The sequence below is a fragment of the Choloepus didactylus genome, chromosome 16, assembly GCF_015220235.1.
Source record: "Choloepus didactylus isolate mChoDid1 chromosome 16, mChoDid1.pri, whole genome shotgun sequence".
In the NCBI taxonomy this organism is placed as follows: domain Eukaryota; kingdom Metazoa; phylum Chordata; class Mammalia; order Pilosa; family Megalonychidae; genus Choloepus; species Choloepus didactylus.
In genome coordinates, this window is record NC_051322.1 from 69,245,057 (window position 1) to 69,265,534 (window position 20,478).

At 40.1% G+C, this 20,478-nt stretch overlaps 1 protein-coding gene across 2 annotated transcripts in view; it reads left to right on the plus strand.

The window, feature by feature from the left end:
* Positions 1-20,478, plus strand: part of TWSG1 (twisted gastrulation BMP signaling modulator 1) — a 69,967-nt gene that overhangs the window by 23,552 nt on the left and 25,937 nt on the right. For both annotated transcript variants that reach the window (XM_037806313.1, XM_037806312.1), the window contains exon 3: positions 10,634-10,733. In XM_037806313.1, coding sequence (XP_037662241.1) covers positions 10,634-10,733 — 100 coding nt within the window. The remainder of the gene's footprint in view (positions 1-10,633; positions 10,734-20,478) is intronic.

Genomic DNA, 20,478 nt, shown 5'->3' on the forward strand with positions numbered 1-20,478 from the left:
TATTGGTGTCCTTAACTTTGGATTCTGTTTTTAAAAAAATATATGTACTAAAAAAATGCTCTCTCACTGCAGAGACAAGATAGACAGGCTTTTTTTGTAGAGAAACTAATCACAAGGAAAATATAGCTTTGAAAAATTTTTTCCCTAGATCTCCAAATAAGTTTGAGCTTGTTAAAATCAAGCATCACCAGTTTTGTGATTAGGCACCTATGCTTCTCAGTAAGTCCCTGCCCTTTTAGAAACCATCTGTCTTTTTCCAACAGCCTAGCAAAGCTATCTCATGTCTGCATTACATGAATGGGGCCTCAATAGAGCAGAATTCCATGGGACTTGGATATTATCATTTGTACTCATTGGGTCATAGACCCACACTGACTAATGAATTAGGTAGAAAGTAGCACAATTATTGATTATTGAAAGTGCTCTGTAATAGCAAGGGGACTTTTGGAGAAGAAAAAACAAGGAATTAAACCACTGTTGGAAAATGTCATGTTAGAATAATGGACTGACTTCAGTAGTCTAGAGATGTAATTTAATAGATGAATTTAATAGGGGTAAATATTGTGCCCTATGCTTAAGTTTGGTTTTTTTTTTAATTATTATGATTATTTAAATGAGAAAACAGCTTTTATTCACTCTGGGCTAAATCTGGATTGTGCCTTCTGGTCACATCTTTTATAGGTGGGTTATTAGTTCAGCAGGCAGCTCTCCCACTTTCTCTCTTTCCTCCCCTACTCCTTTTTTTTTTTTTAAGCCTTTTTATTGAGATGCATTCAGACACCATACAGTTCATCCAGAGTATACAATCAGTGGCACATAGTATAATCACAAAGTTGTACATTCATCACCACGTCAATTTTAGGACATTTTTATTACTCCAAAAAGAAAAACCCCATATTCCATATTCCCCTAACTATTGACCCTTAGCATTGGTGTGGTACATTTGTTATAGCTGATGAAAAAATATTAAACTATTTCTGTTAACTATAGTCTATAGTTCACATTAGTAGCGTTTTCCTCCATATACCACTCTGTTGTTAACTCCTTGTGATAGTGATGTACATTTGTTCTAGTTCGTGAAAGAACATTCTTGTATTTGTGCTATTAATCACAGTCATCATCCACCACAAGTTTTACTGTATTATGCAGTTCCATGTTTTATCCTTTAACTTTCCTTTCTAGTGACATACACGACCCTAAAGTTCCCCTTTCAACCACAATCACACTCATAATTCAGTGTGTTAATTCCACTCACTGTACAGGGCTACCATCAACTTCTATCCATTTCCAAACATTTACATTCAACCTAATTAAAAATTCTGCACAAATTAAGCATCTGCTCCCATTTTCTATCCTCATTCTATTGCCTGGTGTTCTAATTTGCTAATGCTGCTGTTATGCAAAATACCAGAAATAGATTGGTTTTTATAAAGGGGTTTTTTTTAGGCTACTGAATTACCATTGGAAGGCCATAAAAGTGTCCAAACTAAGGCTTGAACAAGAGGACACCTTTACTGAAGAATGGCTGATGATATCCAGAACACCTCCGTCAGCTGGGAAGACATGTAGCTGGCGTTGTTCCTTTGCTCCTGGGTTGCGTTTCAAAATGGTGATCTCCAAAAAGTGTCTTGGGGCTTATTTCTTTTAGCTTCTCCAGAGCAAACTCTGGGCTATCATCTCCACACCTCTCTAAGCATCTGTTTTCGACGGCCACCTCCCAAATGTCTCTCTCAGCTGCTGCTCTTGGGGCGTTTTGTCTTCCCTTAGCTTCTCTGGAGCACTCTGGGCCAGCATCTCAAATTGTCAGTAAGCTTCTGGGTCTCCTGGCTTAGCATATCCTGGGGTGTTTTTTTCATCTCTGCTCTGTGTGTGAGCTCCCTTTAAAGGACTCCAGTAAACTAATCAAGACCTACCCTGAATGGGCGGGTCAAATCTCCATGGAAACATTCAATCAAGAGGTCACATCCTAATCAAAAAGATTAATAACTCTGCCCCCACAAGATTGCATTAAAGAATATGGCTTTTGGGGGGACATAATATATTCAAACTGGCACACCTGGTAACCTATGTTCTAGATTTTAACTCTATGAGTTTATTTATTATAATTAGTTCATGTTAGTGAAATCATACAATATTTGTCCTTTTGTTTCTGACTTATTTCACTCAACATTATGTCCTCAGGGTTCATCCATGTTGTTGCATGCATCAGGACTTCATTCCTTCCTATTCCTGAATTATAGTCCATTGTATATGTATACCAAATTTGTTTATCTATTTATTGGTTGATGGACACTTGGGTGGTTTCTACTTTTTGGCAATTGTGAATAATGCTGCTATGAGTATCAGTGTGCAAATGTCTTTTGAGTCCCTGTTTTCAGAATTCTGAATATATACCTAGTAGCGGGATTGCCAGATCATATAGCAGCAGTTCTATACTCAACTTCCTGTCAACTTCCTGAGCAACCAACAAACTATCTTCCACAGTGGCTGCACCATTCTATATTCCCACCAGCAGTGGATATTTCTGCACATCTTCCCCAGCACTTGTAGTTTCTGTTTTTTTGTTTGTTTTTTTGTTTGTTTGTTTTGATAATGGTCATTCTAATAAATGTGAGATGGTATTTCATTGTGGTTTTGATTTACATTTCCCTAATAGTTAGTGATGTTGAGAATCTTTTCATGTGCTTTTTAACCATTTGTATTTCCTCTTTGGGAAAATGTCTACTCAAGTCTTTTGCCCATTTTTTAATTGGGTTGTTGTCTTTTTTCGTTGAATTGTAGTATTTCTTTATGCATTATGGATATTAAACCCTTATTGGATATGTGGTTTCCAAATATTTTCTCCCCTGGAGTAGGCTGCCTTTTTACCTTTTTGATGAAGTCCTTTGAAGCACAGAAGGATTCACTTTTGAGGAGGTCCCATTTATTCTTTCTTTCATTGCTTGTGCTTTGGGTGTCAAGTCTAAGAAACCACTGCCTACCAAAAAATGTTGAATATGCTTCCCTATGTTTTCTTCTAGGAACTTTATGGTCCTGTCTCTTATATTTAGGTCTTTGATTCATTTTGAGTTAATTTTTGTATCAGGTGTGAGATAAGGGTCCTCTTTCGTTCTTTTGGATATGAATATACAGTTCTCCCAGTACCATTTGTTGAAGAGACTGTTCTGTCCAGTTGAGTGGACTTGGCAGCCTTGTTGAAAATCAATTGACCATAATATGTAGGTCTATTTCTGAACTCTCTGTTTGGTTCCATTGATCAATATGTCTATCTTTATGCCAGTACCATGTAGTTTTGACCACTGTAGCTTTGTACTATGCTTTAAAGTCAGGGAGTGTAAGTCCTCCAACCATGTTCTTTTTTTTCAAGATGTTTTTGTTAGGTAGGGCCCCTTACCCTTCCAAATTTGATACTTGGCTTTTCCATTTCTTCATGAGAAATCAGAACTGGGTCTTATTGAGCATCACTTGTATGTGATGCATTGCTTTTCTCTTGCTGCTTTCAGAATTCTCTCTTTATTTTTGGCATTTGACATTCTGATTAATATGTGTCTTGGAGTGGGTCTATTTGGGTTTATTCTGTTTGGAGTACATTGCATTTCTTTGACATGTACATTCATGTCTTTCATAAGAGTTGGGAAGTTTTGGGCCGTTATTTCCTCAACTATTCTTTCTGTTCCTTGTGCTGTTGTTCGTTTCTGTGAGATCCTGCTTAAATTTTTCCATTCTCTTATCTGTTCTTTTGTGTTTTTGATTTCAGATGTCCTGTCCTCTATGTTGCAGATTCTTTCTTCTGCCTGTTCAAATCTTCTGACATGCACATCTGGTGTTTTTTTTCTAGCGTCTTTTTAATTTCCTCTATTGTGCTTTTCATTCCCATAAGTTCTGTTGTTTTTCTTTGCATACTTTCAAATTCTTCTTTATGTTCATCCAATGTCTTCTTAATATCCTTTATCTCTTTAGCCATATTTTCCTTCATCTCCTTGAATTGGTTTAGGAAATTTGTTTGAATATCTTTGATTAGTTTTTCCAAATTCTATATCTCCTTTGACTTTTTGTTTGTTCCTTTGACTGAGTCATTCATTCTTGTTTCTTAGTATGGCTTGTAATTTTTTGCTGGTATCAGGGCATCTGATTATCTTGATGAGATTATTCTAAAGGTTGGTTTCACTCTCTTGTCTAGGAGTTTGTTGTTGATTGGGTTCATGTTAAAGCTCTTCTTTGGCTCTTGGTTCATCAGTATTTCCCAGCCAATACAGGGGCAGGGACCTACACAGGGGGCACAGACCAGTTTGAAAGGGCCCTGGGGGAGAAGGTCAGGAAAGCAGCTTCCCCAGACTGCACTTTACTAGCCTTCCCAGAAGATGGTGCTCTTTGGCAACGTATTCACTGCAGCTGTACAAAGGCAGGTTATTTTTAGCCTTCTGGCCACTCCACTTTTGATGCAGATCAAAACAGTGGTGTGGCGGGCACCTGTCTGGAAAGGGCTAAGGCTGCAGGACCCAGTGGTCCCGATTTGCCAGAGAGCAGCTGGATCAGAACTGTGCTGCATCCCACTCCATTCCCGGGGAGGAGGGCTAGTGCACAGCAACCCGCCCAGCAGTGACCCGACTAACCAGAAACTGCTTGCATCAAGGGTGGGGGGTGGGTGCTTGACTCCGTGGTCGAGTGAGCCACTCACTGCATTTCCTCAGCTTCTTTGTCCCGCTCTTCTCTGGGTACTACATGGTACTTTCCTATCTCTGGATCCCCACTGCTACTGCTTCAGACAGTTTCTGCCTGTCCTCTAGGTGTTTTTGGTGGAGGAGTGAGCCCAGGTGTTCCTTATTCCACCACCATCCTGTCCTCCCTTACTCTTACATCTTCTACCAAAGTACAGACAAAGAGATCTCTAACCCCCTTCCCTGACCCCCCAAATCAGTATATGATAGTCAACAAAAATTGAGGAGAGACTCCTAGCCAAGAAACAGACTCACCAGTGAGCTACCGTCTGTGCTCTGACCATTTCAAGCCATGAAGGGCTGATGTAACCATAGACACCCCCTCTCCCACCGTGTACCATCAGTCCCCTTTTAGGTGCACCAGCAGCTGCCACCTGTCCCCATCATTTCCTATGGAGGCACTTTTAGGCTGAATAAAATAAGGTCCATCAAGTTGTTTTAGGCATGATCACAGTAATCAGTTTGATTCTAAGTGTAGCCAAAACCAAGCAGAACAGGAAAGTTTCAGAGACAAAAAATGGGCTTTAAAAATTAAAATAAGACCATGTAAATTTTCAATTCCTAAAGAACAATGAATTATCAAAAACAGTGGACTGGCTATAAAAGCAGTAATAAAGCAATCCCATTTCTGTGAAGGAAATTATTTTAAGAGATGCAGGGTAACAGATAGTAAACAAAGAGTTGAGGGTCATTCAGAAATATCAGGACCAAAGGCTTCAAACCTCTGTCCGTCTGGGCCTACTTCCTGCCCAACTCATCCCCAGAAAAGGGCCAGAATCATGTTCCACCTAAGCTCCTAAGACATGTTGTTCTAGTTTGCTAATGCTGCCAGAATGCGAAACCCCTTTTTATAAAAGGGGGTTTATTTGGTTACACAGTTACTGTCTTAAAGCCATAAAGTGTTCATCAACAAAGGGTACCTTCACTGGAGAATGGTCAATGGCGTCTGAAAAACCTCTGTTAGCTGGGAAGGCATGTGACTGGCGTCTGCTCCAAGTTCTGGTTTCAAAATGGCTTTTTCCCAGGACGTTCCTCTTTAGACTTCAGCTTATCTCCAAAATGTCACTTTCAGTTGCTCTTCAGAACGTCACTCACAGCTGCACTGAGTTCCTTCTGTTTATCAGCTCATTTATATGGTTCCAGTGATTTAATTTAGACCCACCCTGAATGGGTGGGGTAACACCTCCATGAAAATTATCCAGTCAGAGTCATCACCCACAGTTGGGTGAGGCACATCTCTACAGAAACACTCAAGGAATTACAATCTAATCAACACTAATACATCTGCCCTCACAAGATTACATCAAAGATAATGGCGTTTTGGGGGACATAATACATTCAAACCAGCACACATGTCATGCTGGTTTCTGGGGAAACTGCATCTCCTGAAGTAGTCTTTAAAAACCAGAGAGTATAATAATAGGCCACTCTCTCCTTCCCATTTTAATTTTTTTTGTATTTGCTCTTTGAAGATCAAGACAAAGCAAAACCATTAGTTTCAGATTCCTGAATTAAATTGACCTCACCTCATGGCTAAGATGACCGAGAGGAGTACTTCCAGACAACTAAGACCAAACGACTTCTATCAGCAGGACCTTAGGGTTCTGTTTCCACTCTGTGTACTCTCAAATACACTAATGGTAATGTGGAGGTTGGAAAAGGAGGTTGAGCCCTCCATTATAAGGCAGCATGACAAATGGCAGGGCTCTAGCTTGACTTTTAGGAACTGATTCTATTCTGGGGGGAAAACCCATGTAATTAAGTTTCATACTTATAAAATCACTCAATTCAGGAATAAGAGGCATTTAGTTGTGGATACAATTCCCTCTGTAGAGACTAACTTTAAATTTTGAGAGGAAAAACACTAATTGCGTTAACATTATGTGTTGGGTTTCTTATTCTTTCTTGTTTTGATACAGTTAATATCTGTATCAAGTGTGCGCAGGTGTGGTCTTTAGCTTCAGAAAGTACCTCGATCATGAAGCTGCCTGTCACTGCTAAATTCATTCCTTGCAGAGGCCTCAGAGCTCTGGGTTTGCCGAGTTGAGTCCTCAACATTTAAACTCTTTCTACAAACAGGACATGTGTCATGCAGTTCCAGGCATGACCCAGTACAACTACTGTGAAAGAAGTGGCTACAAGGTAACTGCTGGATTTCCTCTTCAACCATGTAATCTTTGCATAGTGGACATTCTAATACCAACTTGTTCCTAAGTTACCATCACTGTTGGAAGAACTGAGACCATTTCCTTATCAGCTGGAGGAGGCTCTGTGTTTTCCAGTTGCCCTAAAAGCTGGTAACAATGGCATCACACCCTGTCTGACCCTAGGGTTGGAGTGCATATGCTTAAATTTTTAAACACACAGTTATTGACTTAGAGAAGGATGGGTTAAACAATCCTGGTTAATTAAAAACAAACATGTATCAACAGTGTTCCATTAGGTTTAAGATTTTTAAAATCTTATTGAAATTAATTGTTGGAATAATTTGAAAGTAGCAGTTACTAACTTAGTAAGAATATTGCTACCCAAAACAAACTGATAAAAGAAAAACTTGTCATACAATTTAGGATATCACAGCTTTATTGAGCAATTCATGAATTGGGTAGCTTCCCTTTCAGAAAGTAGAAGGGAACTCAGGGAGTGAATGCAGAATGAAGGAAGGAAATTTCTGATTAGCTGACATTAAGCTTCCATCCTACTTAGGGGCTCTGATGTATGTTTGTGTAGTATGCTTGTCCATTCTCATAAGCTCTCTGTACTGGACCTGGACTGCAACTAGTTTTATCGCCAGGTGTTGCTTGCCAGCCACCCTGTAGGATGTGTTCCATTTTCTCAGAAAACCCCTGCAGGTCGATTGTTTCTGTCCCATGGAAAAAGCCTTCTCAGAAAGGGGTCTTCCCCCTGCGGCACCCAAAGCAAGCAAGCATTTTATTTTATTTAACAAAACAAACTATCTAATTTTAGATTGCGTTAATTTAAAAATAGTGTTCAGAATCTAGGCGGTGAGGGTCTGCTCTGCTTTTGTTACTTATGTTTTGCCCTAAAGTATTATTATTATTATTATTTTATTATCATTATTCTTTTAGCATTACCACACTTTGAGCTAATGACAAGATAATTCAGGTTGATGCATTTTAACCTCATGTCATAGGGAACAGTCAAGTAACTGTGGGAATATGTGATCTGACATGAGCAGACAGGGAATAAAAAATAGGCATTGTTTTGTCTAAAGCCTACTCCAACTGATAAGACTATCCCAAGGGAACTAAGAACAGGAAGTACAGCCAGGCCTCTCCAAGGAGTAGAACCAAGAACCAGAACGTCATTGGGAGTCAAAATGGCATTTTTTCCTCCCCTATCCAGTGCTGTATGGTCTCTCACTTTTTCTCCTTCCTCTGTTTCTTCTCCTTGTTATGTGTGTGGCCAACCATGGTCTCCCAAATCCCAGTTTTGCATAACCCCCAGTTCAAGTTCTTAACAGAGATTGGAAAATATGCATGTCCCACTACTAAAATCTTGGAATAGAATCCGGTTACCTTGGCTTCACTCTGTTTTCTACCCTTGTTCCAATTATTTGTTGTCCAGGAGAGGAAAGGTCACGTAGTTCAAAACATAGCTGTGGAGACACAGGAAGGGGAAGTCACGGGTGGGTAACAATAAGCAGCAGACATTCCAAACTGTTGAGTGCAGATACCTTGAAAATTAAAATGGCTTTGCTGAAGGGAAATGATATTTGTTTGGGGGAGGAGAGCCTTAAAGAGCAGACTGCTGGGTTCAGTATAAGAAAACACTTATTAGAGCTTTACAGATTGGGACAGGCTCATCATCCGTGAGCTAGAATGACCATTTGTTGATGAAACATTATAGAACAGATTTAAGTGTCAGATGGAAAGATGGCTTAGTTGACCTATGAGGTTCCTTCCAAGATTGAGAATAAAATCAATTCTGTATAATATAGTCATTTCCCCCCAAATCATAAAATACTGTTTTTCTTATAAAATATATATGGTATCTCTTAAGCCAGGGAAAGCCAAGTAGGCCACGGTATCTACAGAATTAAGTTGAGTTTGTTTAGGAGTGGCAGTCTGGTGTTCTGGTTTGCTAAAGCTGCCATTATGCAAAATACCAGAAATGGATTGGCTTTTATAAAGGGGATTTATTAGGTTACAAATTTACAGTTCCGAGGCAATAAGTGTCCAAACTAAGGCATCAACAAAAGGATACCATCACTTAAGAAAGGCCGATGGCATCTGGAACACCTCTGTCAGCTGGGAAGGCACATGGCTGGCATCTGCTGGTCCTTTGCTCTTGGCTTGTGTTTCAAAATGGCTTTCTCCAAAATGTCTCTGGATTTCTGTCTTAGCTCCTCTCTCTCAGCTCCTCTGCATCCTTGCTTCTTTCTCCCAGGATGTTTCTCTCTAAGCATCTGGGGGTCCTCTCTTAGTTAGCTTCTCCAGGGCAAACCCTGGGCTTCATTTCTTAGCTTAGCATCTCCAAATGTCCTTTTGTCTGCATCTCTAAGCATCTCTTTTGGCTCCAGCTCCTGTCCCTCTTTCTGAGCCCCTTAAAGGACTCCAGTGATCTAATTAAGACCTACCCTGAATGGACAGGTCCACACCTACATGCAAATGATCTAATCAAAATGTCGTACCTACAGTTGGGTGAGTCACATCTCCATGGAAACAACCTAATCAAAGAGCCATACCCTAATCAAAAAGATTAATATGCTTGCCCCCACAAGATTAAAGAACATGGCTTTTCTGGGGGGCATAATAGATCCAAACTGGCAGAGAGGGACAGGGCAAGGGCAAGGAATTGTTTTGAAGCTACCTTTACAAAGCAGTCTGGATTAATTAGCTTTTGTGGAGGAACAAACCATCCCAAAATTTAGGGTCGTAAAATGATAACCATTTATTTAGCTCTTGTTTTCGTGGGTAGGGAGTTGGGGCCTGCGTCTGTGGAGTGGTTTTTCTGCACTTGTCATTGTGTCTGTTGTCAGCTGCTGTGTTGGCAGCTGGCTGATCTAGAACAGCTTCAGTTGGACTGACCTCTCTATTCTGTATGTTTTTTGTCTTCTACCAGGTTCTCCCAGCTCCACATGGCAGCTGGGCAGATTTCTAAGAGAAAGAGTGGAAGCACCCAAGGCTTCTTGAGGCCTAAACACAGAACTGACATGATGTCGCTTCCACCAAATTCTGTTATCAGAATTGCTCTGATCTCTGAAGAGTGCCTAAATTCAGGGATCTGGAAACAGACCCTTTGTCTTGGTCAGAGGAACTGCAAAGTTACATTGCAAAGCAGGTGGATACAGGGAGAGGAATAGTTACTGCCTTCTTTGTAAGCAGCCTTCCCCCCAAGGCGGCTCACTGTTTTGTTCTAAATATGTCACAGATCAGCAGAAATAGCAGTTTTTTGAAGAGCTTTCATTCACACTTTACATAAGGTTGAGAAATCACAGCTGCCCATACCTTTTAGAGGGGAAGGGACTGGAGGAGATCAAAGGCTCAGGCCACTCCTGAATGCTGTCACTACATACATTTAAATTAATTTCCACAATGAACCCCAATAGCTGAAAAGCAGACTTTGTTCTTGTGCTCAGTTATTTGGTGAGGTGGTGAGTGGTGGGGAGATAAAAGTTATGAGTTGCCAAGCAAAATGCTTTCTTTGTTTTAAAATAAGGTAAAAACATCCCAGATGTTTTCACTGACTGCCAAATTTGTTACTTGACATTGTAGCTAGTATGTTCCTACAAATAGTGATATTGAATGAAAAATTGTGTCAAGAGTAAAATATTAATGCAAATATTGTGGGTTTTTTAAAATTTGTTTTTGTTGTTTGTTTTTGCTGAAAAAGTAATGATTTAAAATGTAGTTACTTGGAATTTTAAGTTTAAACATCTGTTTTATTTCTAGGAGCTCTGCCAGTGCCGGCCTGGAGAAGGCAATTGTTCCTGTTGTAAAGAGTGTATGCTTTGTCTAGGTACTCTTTGGGATGAGTGTTGCGATTGTGTTGGTAAGTTGACACCCAATAAATTTTCTTAATACTTCTTGTCACAAAATCCTTGACTTTAAGAGACTTTAAAAGAATATCTATTAATGTATTTTATGTGTACTTATGTATGTAAGATATACTTGGTCAATGAAACATTGTGTTATAGGATTAGTTTGTATCGAATAGTATTTACATAGGTATATATTTTTATTTTTATAGAAAAATATATACTGGAGGATATATACTGAAATTAAAAGTGCTTATCCTTGGGAAGTAGGAGTCAGGGAATGAGGGAGGGTTTCTACCTTTTATTTTGAATTTTTTTATATTGTTGAATTTTTTATAAGAAGCATTGTTTTAAGGTTGCAAATAAAAAATAAGCACATAGAATATCCTCCTTCAAGACTTCACTAAAGCATCCTTGACAAACAACAGCTATATTTAAGGACTTTCTGAGGAACAGTCTTCAAGGTATATGAAGTAAAAAATGCTAGATGCAAAAGTGTGTGGAAGGAATGCCACCATTAGTGTTTTAGAAAGGAAATTTAATATGCACAGACTGTTGCTGGAAGAAGCCTCCGTCATCCCCTATTTCCAAAATCTTTCCAGTTTGCTCCTCAGTGCTATTCAGATTGCCTCCTTCTGTCCTATCATTTATTGGGTGCTACTGTACTTATTGTTGTTTTGCAGGTCTCTTCCAATAGAGTGTAAACTCCTTGAGAACAGGGGTGGTGCCACATTGATCTTTTTTACATTAATTTCTGTTTTTATTAAAGTGAGATTTGCACATACTTATAAATCAGATAGTGCCAAAACAATTGCCTGCCTCCCTTCTTCCCAATCCTTTGATCCTGTGCCCCAGAGACAACTACTTTCAACTCTTGACTATGACAAGTCTAAATAATGTCCTTATATGACTCTATTGATTCTTTGATTTTAGAAAATATAAATTAACTTCCTGTTATGGTAGATGAGAATTTAGCTCATTTCCTCTTACCTTCCCAATATGGTTTTGTCTTCACTTCTTGTTAAATCAATATTTAATAAGCCATTTAATAAATTAGCATTACATAATAATTTCATGCATAATAATGTAAACAGTAACTTATTAAAGGAATTATCCTATTATCTGTCTTTTTGTATTTTGATTATACTTCCTGAGAGATGTCCTAATCTTCTAGCCCTTCAATTCATTTTTAAAAGTTTGGCTTTCATTTTTAATTTCCAAGAGCCCTTTTCTTCTCTGATTATTCCTTTTGCAGGGAACATACTACTCTTGTTTTGTAAATAAAATGTTTTTTCTTCTTCCTGAATCTGATGATCATGGAGTTTTGTTGAAGTTTTTTCTTCTCCTTGCTGTGTTTCTGTTTCCTGAAATGCCTGGTATCCTTAGCATTCATATGTAAATATGAATCTCCATTCATATGTAAATGATAGGAAGATTAGGTCTTGGGAGCATGGACTTTGGATAGGGCTAGGGACCTCTCTGGCCTCACTGAAAGGTGACTGGAGGATGAGCTGGCTTTCTCATTTCTGTCTCTGTGGATCTTTCCCTCTGGGGTTGTGCAGCTTTGGCCCAGAGGGGCTTCCAGTTTCCTGCCTGGGTGAGCATACAGCTGGCTGCAGCTGTGCTGGGAACCTGAAGGAGGCATGTCACTATCCACTTCTTCCATTTACTGGCCATGTTTCCATCCTCATCGCCCCCCTCTATATTTTTGATGTTCCTAGTACAGGGTCTCTTTGGTTTAATTTCTTTAGAAACTAATAACCCTCTCAGCTCTTAACAGTTGTGGGAAACCTGAGGGGACCTGGAGGCATAACCACCCTTTAAAGCAGTTTTCAACCAGTCCCATGCCTCTTCCTTGCCCCCGCAGTCCCTAGGGGGGTTCCCAACTCTTGAGTCTTTGCAGAATTCTCTGGTACAAATCAGCTTATGGGGGAACCCTGCTGATACAGTTACATTTAGCTTTTGGGTTCATCGAAGATGGAGCTGGTGCGTCAGTTTCTTGTTTTCCCTTATTTTATGAATTCTGAGAGAAGGGAGGCAGGGGTGGTCCCCTCCCCCCCCCCCGTCTCTCTCTCTCTCTACTGTCTTGTATTCACCTTGTTGTCTCTAACAGGCAGTATTGTACCTGGTGTATAGAAAGTGCTCAAATGTTTTGTGATTGTCAAATAAATGAGATCTTGTATTATTGTCCCAAGGTGAACAGTGTGTGTGTGTTTGGGTTTGTGTGTGTTCTAACTATCACACAATGTTACTAGTGCCATTCAGTTTCATTTTCCAAGAAGAGAATTCTGCATTTCTTCCAAAGAGAAAAATAGTTACACACGTATTTATCTCTATAACTTCAGAAGCGACTGGTAGTTCTTCTGTGCTAGTTCCCATTTAAAAAGTGATTATATTACCTTTAAGCACTTAACACTCAATTTTAAACTTCAATTGAGTTCATAATATAACTTTATCTTTCAGTTTTAACTCAGTTAATCTTCCTCCTTTCTAAGAAAAAATTTAGCCATTCCTGTTCTATTTGCACAACAGTACTTTTTCTTGTAGGAAGCTCTCTTCCAAATTAGACCTCTAAATGTCCTTTGCAAACTTGTGGCTGCTCCTCCCTTCTAAAAGTTGAAACAGTCCCCATACTTTCCTTGGGTGGGGGACAGACCTCAGAGAGGACCCAAATTAGAGACTCGGCTTCCCTCCCTGTCACTCTGTGGCCTCTCAGCATGTATCTGTCTCACAGGCTTTCTCCTTCCAACTCCCTTGGATAAGAGAATTGGTTTCTCCTGTCTTATTTTGTCATACAATAAGAATAACCATCACAGCTCATTTTCCTCCTTGCCATTCAGACATACTCCCCAAATCCTGCAGTTTCGGATCCTAGATCTCTGCCCACAGGATTATTTTTCGGTGTTTGTTTTGTCTTTACTAGTTCACAAAAATAGAGAGTACAATGAACTTCCATGTACCTGCTACCCAGCTTCAACAACGATTAACATATTGCCATACTTATTTCATCTATCACCCCCTTTTTTTGCTGAAGTAATAAAGTAAATAATTTCATTAATACCCTAAAATACTTCAGTTTTATACTTTTTAAAAAAATGTTGTCTTGTATAACACAATGTCATTACTATACCTAACATAATTAACAATACTTCCTCAATGTCCTCTAATATCCAGTCCATACTCAGAGTTCCCTGATTGATAAATTTTTTTTATAGCTGGTTTAGTCAAATTCAGAGCCAAAAAAGTCCATTTACTGTATTTGGTGGTTAGGTTTCTTAATTCTAGAAGATTCCCCTTCCCCCCCCCACTTTAAAATCCCTTTGATTTGTTGAAGAAATTAGTCAGTTATGATGGAGACTATACCACATTCTGGGTTTGACTGATTGCTGCCTGTGGTTGTTTAACGTGTTACTTTTTCCCCTCCATTCCCTGTAGACTGGAAGTTAGATCTAAAGATGATTCAATTCAGGTCCAATTTTGGGGAGATGAGGTACAATCCTCATATTGCATCATATTTTCTTCCCTTTGGGATTGCAGTTGTTCTCTATAAAGTGCTCCCACCCAGACCTGTTCATGAAAACTGATTCTCCATAAAGTTTTTAAAGTTTTTAAAGATAATTAGGCTGCTTTTTTCCTGAGGTTTTCTGCCCTAAGAGGTCAGAAACAGGATGATTAACTATTAAGTTTTTGTGTAATTGAAATGCTTTCTTTTGTATTCTGGGTCTGGCATTAGATTGAACTCTTAAAAATGTACAATAAAAATAATTGGGTCTGATCTTTTAAAAGGAGCCACTAGCAGAACAGTGTCTTGGTCTACTTAAATTAAATCTGAATGGCCCTTGTTTTGACTTCCATTCTTGTTTGCTTGCCTACTTTAATTTCCAGTCCTTAATTCCCGTTTTATGGCTATTGTTCTGATTTTAATCCCTAAGATTAGTTTTGCCTGTTCTATAATTTCATTGGAATGGAATCATTCCTACCACATATTGTTTTAAAATACATTTTAGAAGAACATGAAATAATTCATGATTTAATAGACTCCTTAACTGCTTTAAGAAATTATAACTTTAACCCATGTTTAATGTGCATTAAAAACGGAATACGAGGACAAATGTTAATTTATAAGAAAAAAATGAGTAACTTGCACTAAATGAAGAAAAAACCACAAGCATCAACTTTTTTATCTTGGAACACTTGTTTGGCATCTCATGAAATGCTGGAAGTCAGTAGTGCCCTGTTTGGATAATGTTGATCGAAATACCTTGCTGGTACCAGGGTCACTTCCAGTACACAGTAGTCCAGAAGCATTATTGGCTCCAGGACCAGGCAGGGAAGCCTGCTGCAAACCTGCTTAACAAACCCAACTTGTTGGCAATTTTGCCACACCATCTCACAGATCCCAGATATCACCCTGGTAAGTGGAGAAAAGGGATAAAGGGAAAGGGCTAAAGGAGGTAGTGGCATCAGGCAATGGCAGTGCCTGCAAAACCCATGAAGCAAGATCAGACAGGTATGCACTTGGCACTTGTAATGCAACCCTGACCCTTAGACAGGTTCTGCCATCCAGTTGATCAAGTGTTTCTTCTCTAACTTTGCTTCCTTATTTGCCTTTGAATTCCCTGAACCCTGACTTTCATTTCATGGCTACACTTACTAGTACCAACCTTGACTGGGTCTTTGCATCTTCCTTTTGAGGTGTCCAGATGTTTTGTTAGGACTCCGTTCCTTGTGTCTCAGATGTCCAATCTAGGTGTGCCCTTTGGCTCCCATACAGAGTGGATTTCTGTTTTGTTCATAGCAGCACTGGATACCTTGTCCAATATTAAAAAGAACAAGTATGAAAAAACTGCTAGTGTGGATAATGATTATTCTTAAATCCTTATGACAAATATAATTTTCCATATTTTTCCTTTTAAAATATGAATAGTTCTTCCTTTAAGAAAAATTATGCACATTATTTTGATACATCATTGTTTTCCCCACCCCCCACCCCAATTTGGTAGCCCAAAGAATAATGCCTTATGTGTTTTTATTTTATTTTTGCCGGGATACAGTGTACTTTACTGATTGTACATGACAATGTAGGGCTCTCTAAGCTAATCCCCTCCCCTTCTTCAGGAGGTCTGGGATGGAAGCTGTGGAGGATGGGAGATTCTCAGTTTTGAGGGATCAAACTGGGGCAGGGATGCCCCAGCTGATTGCTTCTCTCTTCTCTCATGCTCTTCCTGGGGCTCATGGTCCAGGGCCTCTTGCTCCTTGGAGGCCCTATGGACCATAAGATCTACCACCCTGTTGCTGTAGTCCAATTCATCATCATACCAGGAAATGAGCTTCACACACTAGTTACTGAGGACTGTGCCAGCCCTGACATCAAAGGTGGAAGAGTGGGTTTCCCTGTTAAAGTTGCAGGAGACAACCTGGTCCTCCTTGTAGCCTAGGATGCCCTGTAGCCCTCTGATACCTGCTTTACCACCTTTTTGATATCATCATATTTGGATTTGGCTACTTTCTCCAGGCAGCAGATCAGATCCACAACATGACAGACATATTGGGGGTGGGAATGCAGAAGGCCATGCCAGTGAGCTTCCCATTCAGCTCAGGGAAAATCTTGCCCACTGCCTTGGCAGCACCGGTAGAGGCAGCAATGATGTTCTAGGTGGCCCCATGTCCATCGTGCCACAATTCCCTGAGGGGCCATCCACAGTCCTCTGAGTGGCAGTGATGGCATGGTCATGAGTCTTTCCATGATGTCAAAGTTGTCATGGATGACCTTGGCCAGAGGGACCAGGCAGTCAGTGGTGCAGGAAGCATTGCTGACAATCTTAAGGGAATTATCGTACTTCTTCATGGGGGGCATTGATGGAAGGGGCAGCAGTGATGGCTCTTGGCTTCACCCTTTAACTGAGCCTCAGCCTTCTCCAGGATTGACTCCACAACATATTCAGCATGAGCATCATTCCACTTGATGTGCACTTTCAGGATCCTGAAAGGTGGAGACGGGCTTTCCACTGTTGCCAGGCTTCCTGTTCTAAGCTTTGACAGGGCCTTTGAACCTGACTGGAGTGGGATCATAATGACGATGTAGACTGTGTGATTGAGATCGATGAAGGGGTCATTGATGGTGACAGCCTCCGCTTTGCTGGAGTTAAAAGCAGCAGTGACATGGAGAGGATTTTTGGAAGATGGTGCAGTAGGAAACTCCAGGAATCAATCCATCCACCAGTACAACTATTTTTTTTTTAAATTTTATTTTGAAATAAATGCAAACTTAAAGGAACAGTTGCAAAAACAATACAAACCCCATACACAGAACTCCGGCATACCCCAACCCGCCTCCCCTGATACCCTGATCCACCAACTTTAACATCCTGTCACACCACCATTTCTTTCCCTCCCTCCCTATCATCCATCATCTATTGCTCTGTGTTATGAACATTTGAGAGCAGGCTGCACACATCCTTGAACAAACAATATAATTCATGTATACATTTCCCATGAACAAGAACATTCTTTTATGCATTCCCATTAAGCGTAGCTAAGAAGTTCAAGAAATTCAGCATTGATACAAAGCTTACATTCTATATTTCATTTTTTTCTTATGTCCCAACTGTGTCCCTTTGAACCTCCTCTCCTCCATCCTCAGATCGCATCTAAGATCATCCTTGGCATTTAATTGTCATTATCTATTTAGACTTTTTTTTTTTTTTTTCAATTGTGGAAACATATACAGCATAAATCTTCCCATTCCAGCCCCTCCCTAGCATTCCATTAATGAGATTAATCACATTTAGAATGTTGCAATGCTATCACCTTCCCACCATCCATTACTAGAAATTTCCCTTCACCCCAAACAGAAACCCTACACTCATTTCTTAACTCCCCATTGCCCCTTCCCCCACTTCTTGTAACCCATACTCTACTTTTCATCTCTATGGTCATATTCCCTGATACTTTTTTTGTGTTTACCGTGGGGCTTAAATTTAACCTCTTAAGTCTATAACAATCTTGTTTTTCTTTGATACCAACTTAACTTCAATAGGACACATAAACTATGTTCCTTTACTCCTCCATTCCCCTACCTTTATGTAGTTCTTGTCAAAAATTACATATTTTACATTGAGTCCAAAACCACTGATTTATCATTACCGTTTATGTATTTTAGACCCTGTAGAAAGTAAATAGTGGAGTTACAAATCAAAAATACAGTAGTATTGGTATTTATATTTACCATGTGATCTTTACTGGAAATCTTTATTCCTTAATGTGGTTTCAGTCAATTGTTTAGTGTACCTTCCTTTCAGCCTGCTCAATTCCCTTTAGCATTTCTTATAGGACTGATCTACTGATGAGGAAGTCCCTCAGCTTTTGATTATCCGGGAATGTTTTCATCTCCCCCTAATTTTTACCCTCCAGGTGTCTGTGAATTTTCTAAGTCTCTGCTGGTTATTGACTTCTTTTGTGGTCAGAGAATGTGCTTTGAGTAAATTCAGTTTTTTAAAAAATTTATTGAGGCTTGTTTTATGTCCCAGCATATGGTCTATTCTGGAGAAAGTTCCGTGATCACTAGAGAAGAATGTGTATCCTGGTGATTTGGGATGTGATGTTCTATATATGTCTGTTAAATTTCTCTATATCTCTCTCTCCTTTCTTTGTTTCTCTGTCGGTAGGGCTCCGTTTAGTATCTCAAGTAGGGCAGGTCTTTTATTAGCAAAATCTCTCAGCATTTGTTTGTCTGTGGAAAGTTTAAGCTCTCCCTCAAATTTGAAGGAGAATTTTGCTGGATAAAGTATTCTTGGTTGGAAATTTTTCTCTCTCAGAATTTTAAATATGTCATGTCACTGCCTTCTGAACTTCATGGTGGCCACTGAGTAGTCACTACAGTCTTATGTTGTTTCCTTTCTATGTGGTGAATTGCTTTCCTCTTGCTGCTTTCAGAACTTGCTCCTTCTCTTCAGTATTTGACAGTCTGATCAGAATATCTCTTGGAGTTAGGTTTATTTGGATTTATTCTATTTGGAGTTTGCTGGGCATTTATGCTTTGTATATTTATATTGTGTAGAAGGTTTGGGAAGTTTTCCGCAACAATTTCTTTGAATATTCTTTCTAGACCTTTACCCTTCTCTTCCCCTTCTGGGACACCAATGAGTCTTAAATTTGGACGTTTTATTTTATCTATCATATCCCTGAGATCCATTTTGATTTTTTCAATTTTTTTCTCCATTCTTTCTTTTGTTCTTTCATTTTCTGTTCTGTGGTCCTCGAGGACACTGAGTCGTTGTTCAGCTTCCTCTAATCTTGTATTGTGAATATCCAGAGTCTTTTTAATTTGGCCAACAGTTTCTTTTCTTTCCATAAGGTCTTCTATTTTTTTATTTACTCTTGCAATTTCTTCTTTATGCTCTTCTAGGGTCTTCTTTATGTCCTTTATATCCTGTGCCATGCTCTTCTTCATGTCCTTTATATCCTGTGCCATGCTCTCATTGTTTGACTTTAGTTCTTTGATTAATTGCGCCAAGTACCATGTCTCTTCTGATCTTTTGATTTGGGTGTTTGGGTTTGGGTTCTCCATTTCATCTGGTTTTATCATATGCGTTAAGATTTTCTGTTGTTTTTGGCCTCTTGGCATTTGCTTTACTTGATAGGGTTCTTTCAGGGTCTATAAAATACCAGTCTCTAATTTGTCAGATCTACAGCTTGGTGGCGTACACTTTCTCTAACTAACCAGCAGATGGCGTCCACAAGTCACCTATTCCCCTAAAGTCAGTTCTCCCCAACTTTGTCTTTGTGGTGTGTGGGGCTTTAATTCTTGTGGGGTTCAATTGGTGCACAAAGTTTGGGTGTGTTGTTGGTGCTGTCTGCCCTGAATGTGGGGCGTGTGTCTGAGTGGTTAGGGAGGCAGGGCAGCTGCAATAATCAAACCTCCTAGGTGTTCCTGGAGATTTAAGGCTGTTGCAAGAGTCCAAGCCTTCACCTCAGTCCCACCACAGATCGTCTCTGCCGCTAACCCACAAGTCCCTGGCACTGGCGTAGGGTCCCTGGAATTTCCGAGCGGGTCCCCCTTTCTCAGCTGTGCTCTTCCAGGACCCCTGCCGAGGGAAGGCTGTGCCACATCACAAGTGCGCACTGGCCCTCCAGGGAAGAAGCCCTGGGCCGCCGGGCCATACAGGGGCACTCCCAGCCTGTAGTTTCAGAATGCAGACTCCAGTTTCACCAAATGCACAGTCCCTGTGGATTTAGGAGACTTTATCTGGTTGGTGCATCGCTGGGACTGGTGTTCTGGGTCACTTTCTGGCTTTTATCTAGTATTTTTCACGGAGGTGTTTCTGGCCCTGAATTACTTAGCTGCCGTCTTGGGTTCTTTCAGTACGACTATTGAAATGGCTGAAACTGTCTGAATCAACTTTTTTGAGACCCTAGAGTGTAGTAGACTGTTGCAACATCCACTGAAGGGCTGAACAAAGATGCTGGTGAATTGCGATAAATATCTGTGAACTTTACCCTCCATGCAGCAGCTACCCATCCCCCAGCTGCTTAGAAGACAGCTGTGAGGACTGCAGCCCAGGCTTCTGGTGCAGCTTGCTGGTGCCAGGGTGGGCGTAGGAGCTACTCCTACAAAATCCTGGGGAGGGTGGTCTATTCACTGATCACTGCTTTTGTTCAGCTATTTCAGATCACTGAGGGACCAGCTCTGAGGGCAGCCATTGTTCCAACCCCCCTCAGGTGAAAATGGCAGAGTAATCTTAAAAATGCAGTACCTTT